This window comes from Podarcis cretensis (assembly GCF_951804945.1).
Source record: "Podarcis cretensis genome assembly, chromosome: 16".
NCBI classification, from domain to species: domain Eukaryota; kingdom Metazoa; phylum Chordata; class Lepidosauria; order Squamata; family Lacertidae; genus Podarcis; species Podarcis cretensis.
Genome location: NC_137186.1, coordinates 5,119,203 through 5,129,462, shown reverse-complemented (window position 1 = coordinate 5,129,462; position 10,260 = coordinate 5,119,203). Strand labels below are relative to the sequence as shown.

The 10,260-nt window shown below is 50.0% G+C and overlaps 1 protein-coding gene across 1 annotated transcript; it reads right to left on the bottom strand.

Moving 5' to 3' along the window:
- Positions 1-381: 381 nt before the first annotated feature.
- PSMD4 (proteasome 26S subunit ubiquitin receptor, non-ATPase 4) lies at positions 382-8,922 on the bottom strand. Its single transcript, XM_079958307.1, has 10 exons — positions 8,755-8,922; positions 6,813-6,953; positions 5,676-5,790; positions 4,705-4,791; positions 4,504-4,572; positions 4,193-4,408; positions 3,362-3,470; positions 2,620-2,751; positions 1,589-1,656; positions 382-822 (listed from the first exon to the last, which is right to left on the bottom strand). Exons 1-10 carry the CDS (start codon positions 8,778-8,780, stop codon positions 655-657), a joined length of 1,131 nt encoding a protein of 376 aa, XP_079814433.1. The 5' UTR covers positions 8,781-8,922; the 3' UTR covers positions 382-654.
- Between the last annotated feature and the right edge of the window lie 1,338 nt (positions 8,923-10,260).

Sequence of the window (10,260 nt, the reverse complement as noted above, 5' to 3'; positions counted from 1 at the left end):
ATGCGCAAAAGGAAATCCTTTGAACACCTGGAGGGCTGCAGCTTTGGGGAAAATGTGTTCCAACCCATAATAAGCCCACCTGCTTCCTAGTTTCCCCTTTTTTGTCACAGGCGCTAAAGCCTTGCGTCTGTTGAAACCAGAAACTCGAGTTCTCTGTCCCGCCGGCAGCTGGAAGTTTTCCGGTGGCCGCAGTGCAATCGCAGACGCGTCTCTCAACCTCTTCGCGCCGATTTCACGGCACGGAAACAAAGGTGCCTGCACGCAGGGAGGGGGACGGCGCAGTTTTGTCGGAAAAGAAAGGGAGGTTAGGAGACCGGCCATTCTGACATACACGAACCACAGCTTAATGGAAGCGGGCAGTGGAAAAACAACGCCGCAAAGAAAATTTAAGGTTTTTATTACCCCCTAAACCGCAACCCAAAAAAGAAGAGAAGTTCTACCCACCCACCCACCGCCACCCACCCTGACCCATAATAACCTGGTGACTCTCCCCGCCTCTCCCCAACTAGCCCGGAGGGAAGATTACGGACACTGATGGCTAGAAGGCTAGGTGAACTGGGGCATGCAGAGCTGGCGATGCTCTTGACTGCGTAACGGGGCCGAGGAGAGTTGGGGGCGCCACTGAGGGCCCGTGGCCTGCCCCTCCTCCCCACATCATTTCTTCTCCTCCTCTTTCTTGTCTTTGTTCTCCTTGGAGGCCTGCGAGGCCAGGGAGCCCATGGCGTTGCGAATGGCCTCGTTGTTGGGGTCGACTCCCGGCAGGTTCTCCAGGACGCTCTGCAGGAACTCAGGGTCTTGCATCACATCGTAGTCGTCCTCTTCCTGGACGCGGGAAACGTCCGTGAAACAGATAAAAATCAGATTGGAAGGAATTTAAGGATTATTTGCATAAATACTGTAATATAAATAATTAGAAGTCACTTGAAAGCACCAAATAGGCCTAGGATTAAAATAGGATTTAATTGCAAGTAAGTTGGTTTTCGAACAGTAAGAAAAGAGAATAAGATAGTTAATTGCTGGAAATAATTTTAGTTTAAGAATGATATTGGAGAGCTGTTACATGCAGATACAATGAAATTCAGAAAGGAGGGATCTGAGGAAGTCAATTAGCAATGTAAGAGAGATTGGGTTTTCAAGGGATATGTGTTTAAGATTTCTTTTTTGTTTTTCTTTTTTAGTAATGTGTTTTCTCTTGTGTGTCCCCCCCCCCCTTCTCTCTGTTGTATTTGTTATAATTGTGGAAAATGTAATAAAAAATTTTTTGGGGGAAAGAAACAGATAAAAATCAGCATCAGAGGCACTGCCACCCTTCTGAGCTGCCCTCCAGCGGTACGTCTCAAGGTGGGTCACAACGGCCCTTGCAAGAGATTTAGTGGTACTTTGGATATAGCTTATAGCAGAAAAAATGGTGGAGAACTCTGTTGGCAGGAGAGCCCATCCTCCACCAACGGAGTACCCTTCTAGACGACAACTCAGTGCTGGCTGGGGGTGTGGGAGTTGTAGTTCAGATCTAGAGGGTTCTGGTTTGGCAGAGGCTGCTCTGAGCAAGTGGACACAGGGGAAAGAGGGAGGATCTGCGGCCACTGACCTTTGTCGGTTCTGACGTGTCCATATCAGTGCTGATATCCACCTCCGCCGACTCACCTTGTCCAAACTCTAAGAGGAGAGAAAACATGCACACTTTAACAACCTCTTCTCTGCTACAACCAAAGCCCACAGGTGGGTTTCAAACACCAACCAGATTAATGAAGAGCCAATCACAGAGCCTCCGCTTAAAGCAGGGGTGTCCAAGCTTTTTTCAAAGAGGGCCAGATTTGATGAAGTGAACATGTTTTTGACCTTTTCTTCGGATTGAAGTTGTTGAGCATTTTTTTAAGATTGAAGCTGTTGAGGTTTTTCTTTTCCAGATTTTACCCCAGCCACGGGGCTGGACTTTGGACATGCCTGGCTTAAAGAGAGGGAAGAGATTCAGTCTCCTTGAGACCCACCCCAAAAACACACCATTTTTATCTCCATTATTTCAGGGTGGGGATATTCTGGCCCTCCTAATGATCCTATCGTGTCTGAACACTGGCCACACTCCATTCCCCTCTCAACACTTCAAGCTGTTCCCCCAAACTTAGTAACCAATTCACATTTTAAGGGAAGCTTTTAATATTTGATGGATTACTGTATTTTAATATTTTGCTGGAAGCCGCCCAGAGTGGCTATTATTTTTACCAGAATTAAAATGGGGTGCAGCCTTCACCCGTTATTTTTTACTGTCTGCAAGAGGAATTGTTCCCCTCCTCCTGGGATGCTGCTGCTACCTGCCTCCCATGTTCCTGCATGAGGTACTGTTCGAGCACAACCCTAAAAGGAAATGAGGCTGGAACACTTAATTCATGCAGAGTTGGAATGGGCAAGGTCCTCTGCAGCCGATACTTCTCTTCTGGGCACAACTGAGAGATACTGTTCTAGTGTTTTGGAGGAGGGAGAGAATAATCCTGACTATACAAAGGGCAAGTGCTCAAGCCGCCCCCAGAGGCCTTCTCAGCAGCTGCCCTGCCCCACTGGCAAAGGTGGTGTTCCTGATCCGAAGGCGGGGCCTACGCTGGGTGCTTCTCGCCTGCAACTCACCGGCTCCTTGGAGAGACATCTGCATGGCGTAGGCAATCTGTTCTTCTTCGGTCATGGTGCTGAGGTCGGGCAGGCCAGCTCGGCCGAATTCCTGTTGGCCTATGGTCATCTTGAGCAGGGCGTCGTCTGAATCTAGAGCACAAGGAAACACAAGGACCCACGTTTGAGGGAAGACGATTCGGTGCCAGATCGTATTGCAAGAGATCTTACCCTCTGGAGCAGGAGAAAACAAGCTTGCTCCCTCTTCGGTGTGACAGCCCTTCAAATATTTGAAGATGGCTACCCCATCTCCTCTGTTTCCTCTTTTCCAGGCTACAAATACCCAACTCCCTCAACCGTTCCTCATCAGGCTTGCTACCCAGACTCCTGGTCATCTTGGTTGCCCTGGTCTGCACAGCCTCCATCTTGCCTAAATGAAAAACTCAATTCTTTTCCAACCGTCTGGCACACGGATGAACCTGGAAGGGACTTGATTCCAAGCTGACTGAAAAATCCACACTCTGGCTTCCCCCTTCTTAAAAATGTAGAAACTCAGCCTAGCCACTCCACATATCTAAACATCAGCCCCATAAGGGACCGTAGCCTGGATATGGGGCGGGGGTTCCCCAAAGCTGGCCATTTACAGCCTGTCTTTCCGCACACGGCCTCCGAGGTGGTTCAGAGTTATTTGACTTGACTGGGAGGAAAGGAAAGTCAGGTCACTTCCCCTCCTGATTTTCCCGGCTCAAACCCCTTTTCTTACCATCCGCACCAGAGGTTGGGATCCCGGCTTCTGCGGCAGATGCTGCCGCAGCCCTGCGAGCTTCCTCTTCCTGCCTCTGCCGTTGCTCCTCCATGGACACCCGGAGCGCCTGGGAGGGAAAACAAAACAGACAAACCAAGGTGGCCAAATGAGGCACAGGGGCTGCTAAACCAAGGAGCGTATCCCAAATGTAACACAGAACAGCTAACACCCACATCAAAGCATCGCCCCCAAAAAGTATTCTGAGAACCACAGTTTCTAAAGGGTGCTGGGAACTGTAGCTCTGCGAGGGACAAGCTACAGTTCCCACAATTCTTTTGGGGTGCGTGGGTGGGAGAAATGTGTTGTCCAGACAGGTATAATGTTGGTGTGTGTTTTAATCTGTTTCTTGCTTTTTGCTGTTGATATTTTCTGAATGTTTTAAAGAGTTGGTTCCCCCGCCCTGTTTCTCCTGATTATTTTATTGAAGAAAAACCATCTGAAAGTACTATACAATCAGGTGTTGTATAAATTTTATGGAAATAAGTAATAGAAACATGTTCCCATCATTCCACCCGGACACTGAGGTCCAGCGCTGAGGGCCTTCTCGGTGGTGGCACCCGCCCTGTGGTATGCCCTTCTATCAGATGTCAAAGAGAAAAACAACCACCAGACTTTTAGAAGACATCTGAAGGCAGCCCTATTTAGGGAAGCTTTTAATGTTTGACAAGACTATTGTATTTTAATATTTTGTTGGAAGCCGCCCAGAATGGCTGGGGAAACCCAGCCAGATGGGTGGGGTATAAATAAATAAAAATAATAATAATTATTGTTATTATTATTGGTGCTTACCAGAGCCAGTTCTGGGTCGGCGCTGGGGTCCACACCAAACTCAAAGTCACTTGCCCCCAGGCCCAGCATTGCTCCTCCCTCTCCAGCGAGGATTGGGGAGCTGATGAGAGCATCAGCCAGGCTTGGCCCGGGGGGCACCGTCACCAGGTGAGAGCCCGTCCCGTCTTTGCCGTTCAAGGTGTTGATGAAGGCCGTCAGCTTGTCGGTGTTGGCTTCCTGTGGGCGGGAAGGAGAGGTCAGGGACTGACCCGGGAGTCGTGGGCAACTACATGCAACAACAACAAGCCACGGGCTCAGAGAGGGCCTCTCACCTCTTCTCCAAAGTTGATGATGTCCACGTTCACTTTCTCCTTCTTCAGCCGCTTGGCCAGTTTCACAAGCTGCGAGGAGATGAGATCCATTAGGGGCGCAGAGCAAGGCGGGAGCACCAGGAACGGGAGAGGCTTCCCGGAAAACCAGGTGCTTTGAAAATGGGAGAGTTCCTCCCCCCCCAGTTCCAGGTACACACTCACGTCTTTCTCATTATCCTCTACAGGGCTCCCCACAAAGGCAATGATCCGCATCTTGTGGTTCTTGCCCTGGCGATGTTTCAAAGCCAGCTGGAACAGAAGCAGCCATGTTACATGGAGAGAGGAGAGGCCCTCTGCCCAGCCTGTCTCCCCCCATTCCTGGGTTTGAACGAACCCTTTATTTCCCCCCTCCCATACCACTGCCAGTCAGCGGATAGACAATATTTATCTGGATAGGCCTATGATCTGACTCATTAGAAGGCAACTTCTGATTTAAATCATCCATATATTCAGAACCATGAGGACTGGAATCTTGCTTTGTTTTTAAGGGAAGGGCTGTAGCTTCTTGATCGGAGCTTTGCATACAGAAATCCCCAGGTTTAATCCGTGGGATCTCCAGGAAGGACTCCCTGCCTGAAACCTCGGAGAGTCACTGCCAATCGGTGTAGTCGATACTGAGCATATCTTAAAGTTTTAAGTGTCTATATGCTTATCACACTTGTAAATTTTAAATTTATTGTTGTTCATTGTTTTAACTGTTTGTTTTCCTTCTGGGATTGTACCCCCAAGTGTGTTTTATAAGCTGGTCTCCGACCGTAATAAATTATCTATCTATCTATCTATCTATCTATCTAATGGACCAATGGTCTGGCTTGATGCAAGGCAACTTTGCTGTCAAGGTGTCTTTCCCTGTTGTGTATGACTTCAGGTGTAAGACAGGCGAGTGAGGCTTGGTCAACACAGCTCCACAGGCCAAATGGAGAGGTCTGGCAGTCTGAGGGCTCTTCACCCTCTGTTCTCCTGCAAGCACTGACCCCGCTCTCAGGACAGACCCCCTCCTCACTTGCCCAACTTAGCATGGGGCTGTTTCAGATTCCTTGCCTCTCCACTGCCCCCAAAAGGATGTTCATCTTTAGTTTACTATCTCAACTGAGGGCTGCCATTGAGCGAAAAGGAGAGAAGTTGCAACTTACATGAGCAACTCGGATCCCTGTACAGAAGGTGATCTTCCCTTTGGGCTGGACCGAGTGCAGCTTAGACAGGATGCGGCCTGTGTCGGGGGTCAGGGTGGTCAACACCTCACAGTTACTGAAACAGGCAAATACACACATGGGCAGGTTGAGGATTAGGGTGTCAGAAAAGAAGAGAGGCAGAGAGGAGGGGGGTACAATGATATATAGCGGATCATGATCTGGCCTAACATGCTAAACAAAAGAACATTAGAAGAGCCCTATAGCTGTTTTTTGAATTATGGTGCTGGAGGAGACTCTTGAGAGTCCCCTGGACTGCAAGAAGATCCAACTGATCCATTCTGAAGGAAACCAGCCCTGAATGCTCACTGGAAGGACAGATCCTGAAGCTGAGGCTCTAATACTCTGGCCACCTCATGAGAAGAGAAGACTCCCTGGAAAAGACCCTGATTTTGGGAAAGATGGAGGGCACAAGGAGAAGGGGGCGACAGAGGACAAGATGGTTGGACAGTGTTCTCAAAGCTACCAACATGCGTTTGACCAAACTGCGGGAGGCAGTGGAAGACAGGAGTGCCTGGCGTGCTCTGGTCCAGGGGGTTACCAAGAGTCGGACATGAGTAAACAACATAGCTGTTTAGGCCAATCGTTCACTGTTAACCAACTGAGACCCTAAAGGCAGAAGGGGAGGCCTCTTTGGTGCTGTTGCCATTGGGGGATGCCTGGCTGGCACTGACCTATGGTGACAGGGCCTATTTGGTGTTGGGTTGCCATTTGTGGAATGCCATGGTGAAGTGTGTTTTCTACCCCTTATTACTGACTTGCAAGAGGAATCTGAAAACTTTCCTGTTCACCCAGGCATTTGGTGGCTGAAAGGCATTGTCCCTAGCTACTCTGACATCACAGGATACGAGAATATTTTCAACCACAACTGAATTTAGAAAGCTTAAAAAAAAAAAAAAATGTTTCATTTTGACTACGTTTGGTGCCCTAGTCTCCTTCAGAAGGAAGGGAGGGGGCACATCAGATAAATAAATACTTCAGCATCCTGTTCTCCCATTGGTCAACCAGATGACCCAATGGGAAGCTCCTGATCATCTCCTCTCTTCCGATTTTCAATGGGGTGATTTGAGCGAAACCTACTTGGCTAAAGTGATGAGGCCCACGTTGTTCTCGGGGTTACTACGGGTCTTCGAATGGCAGACGATGTTGACTGCATCTTGCTGGGCCTGGAGACGGGTCGGTAAGAAGTCCCCGTTCCTCATGTACTCACTGTTGTCGACGCTGCACCAGGCAAAGGGAGATCAGAATAAGCAACAAATTGAAATTTTTAAAATAAAGTATCACTAGATAATGAAACGTTAGGACAACAAACACGAAACAAAAGCAGAAAGAGTTGTATTGGGCATGAAATTAAGGGGCATGACTCACATAGACTGTCCCCTTGCTCAACACTCTTCTGCAGGCTCCACTCAATCCTACTTCACTCCCAGAGACTCCCATCAAGGGGATGTTTCCCCAACTTAGTGCCCTCCATTCAACTCTCCCCCCACAGATAATAAGGTAAAAGGATCCCTGACCATTAGGTCCAGTCGTGACCGACTCTGGGGTTGCAGCGCTCATCTTGCTTTATTGGCCAAGGAGCCGGCGTACAGCTTCCGGGTCATGTGGCCAGATGACTAAGCCGCTTCTGGCAAACCAGAGCAGCGCATGGAAACACCATTTACCTTCCCGCCGGAGCGGGACCTATTTATCTACTTGCACTTTGACGTGCTTTTGAACTGCTGGGTTGGCAGGAGCAGGGACTGAGCAATGGGAGCTCACCCTGTTGCGGTGATTCGAACCGCTGACCTTCTGATTGGCAAGTCCTAGGCTCTGTGGTTTAACCCACAGCGCCACCCATGTCCCTCCACAGATTATAAATAATAATAATAATAATAATAATTTATTATTTATACCCCACCCATCTGGCTCGGCTTCCCCAGCCACTCTGGGCAACTTTCAACAAAATATTAAAATACAATAGTCCGTCAGACATTAAAAGCTTCCCTAAAGAGGGCTGCCTTCAGATGTCTTCTAAAAGTCTGGTAGTTGTTCTTCTCTTTGACATCTGGTGGGAGGGCGTTCCACAGGGCGGGTGCCACCAACGAGAAGGCCCTCTGTCTGGTTCCCTGTAACTTGGCTTCTTGTAGGGAGGGAACCGCCAGAAGGCCCTCAGCGCTGGGCAGAACAATGGCAGTGTCTGGGCAGAACAGAGCCCCTCTTCCAACCCCAATTCTCCCTCCCCCCTAAAGGTAAAGGTAAAGGTACCCCTGCCCGTACGGGCCAGTCTTGGCAGACTCTGGGGTTGTGCGCCCATCTCACTTAAGAGGCCAGGGGCCAGCGCTGTCCGGAGACACTTCCGGGTCACGTGGCCAGCGTGACATCGTTGCTCTCCCCCCTAATTCCCCTCAATTCAAATGCACCCAACCCCTTCCTAAACAGTCCCCCCTCGATTCCCCACCCCCCTAAATTTCTACCCCAAGCCACTAAGGGGATCCTGCCCCCTATGTCAAATGCACCTCCCTTCCCAGGAGACACCCCTCATTTCCCACCCTCCAACTCACCCCAATTCTCCCCCTTCAAATGCACCTCCCACCCCCCTCCTGAGTCCCCCCCCTTTCCATTCTCTTCTCCCCATGGAATCCCAGAACTGCCCCCAAGCCATGAAGGGGATGCTCCCCCTCCCCAACACACCCATTCTCCCCATTGGCCTCTCCCCCCCCGACCTGAAACGCACCCCTCCTCCCCCTTACCAGACCCCCTCCCCCGAAGCCCCCCAAGGAGACCCCCCCTCGATTCTCCCTCCCATTTAATTCCCCCAACTAAAGACCCCCTTCCCTCCCCCCCCCAAAAAAAATCCCCCTTATAATTCTGGCTCCACATAGGGTGTCCCCCCCCTCCCGCCTCACGTCACCCCCAACTGTCTCTCCCCCCTCCCCCCCCACAAAAATTTACCTCAGGCCCCACCGTGACTCAGGGAAACCGGCCTCTGCCCCTCCCCCCCCGCCAGCCCCTCCCCCCCCCGCCGCCTCCTCTTCCTCACCAGACCATCGTGCTTTCCAGCACCATCGCGGCCCCTTCCCAGTCCGGGCCCAGTAAGAGAAGGAGAGGGAGAAAGACAAGCGGCAGCCTCGGAGGCCTCTCCCTTCCCCTCTCCCTCTGCCTCACTCTGTCGGCCTCTCTCACCTCGCTTCCTATTGGCGGCCCTTCGGGGAGGGCCAATCAGAGGCGCGCTCCTTGGCAGGTCCCCGCGCGGAGGCCGACGGGAAATGTAGTCCTGCTGGTGGAGAGCGAGGCAGGCGGCCCATGGCTCCGCCCCCGCCCTGCCTGGTCCTCGGGAGGAGGAAGAGGCGCAGGCGCAGTTGCACCTCTGCCTGCCTGCTTAAATGAATGAGAATAAAACAGGGCGGCCTAGGGATTAGAGCAGTGGTGGATCTACGTTTCCAGGGGGTGGGCTGGGGCTTGATCTGTCATGGAGACCTCTTTGCAACCAGCAAGGAGGTCTGGGTAACCAAGGGTACCTTCATCAATGGGGTTGCTCACGAGTTTACATTTTTGGTATCCAAATTGTTGTTGTTAATAATAATAATGCCCCTCCCATCTGGCTGCATTGCCCCAGGCACTCTGGGCAAACAACAACATATCTACTGAAATGAGGCTGCATTTTAATGTTGTATTTTAATCTTCGTTTTTAAGTTGTATTTCAATCGTTTTTCATAGAATCATAGAATCTGGAGCAGCAGAAAACAACCTTTCTCCCTCCTCTATGTGACATCCTTTTATATATTTGAACATGGCTATCATATCACCCCTTAACCTCCTCTTCTCCAGGCTAAACATGCCCAGCTCCCTTAGCCGTTCCTCATAAGGCATCGTTTCCAGGCCTTGGACCATTTTGGTTGCCCTTCTCTGGACACGTTCCAGTTTCTCAGTGTCCTTCTTGAACTGTGGTGCCCAGAACTGGACACAGTACTCCAGGTGATAAAGATGTTGAATAAGACCGGGCCCAAGACAGAACCCTGTGGCACCCCACTAGTCACTCTTCTAAGGTTTTTATACCTGGTTTTTATACCTGGTGTTAGCCGCCCTGAGCATGGGCTGGGGAGGGCAGGGTATAAATAAAAGTAATTATTATTATCATCATCATCATCATCATCATCATCATCATCTAAAAACATAATAAAAACAAGCATTAAAAGCTATACAGGGCTGCATTCAGAGCTGTCTTCTAAAATGTTAAGTTCTTTATTTCCACGACCCACAGGGCGGGTGCCACAACCGAGAAGGCCCTGTTCTGCCTGGTTCCCTGTAACTTCACTTCCCGCAGGCTGAACACTTAAGTACTTATTGTTAATTCCTCTGACGGCTGGGGAAACCCAGTCAGATGGGAGGGGTATAAATAAACATTATTATTATTATCATGGGTCTTGACCTCTGTTAAAAGGGGGGGGGGGATCCATTAGCCACAGCTGAACAGCCAATTTACCACAGCACTCCACCATTACAACATCTGTGCTACTGACTCTTAATATATACCACAAAAAATTTG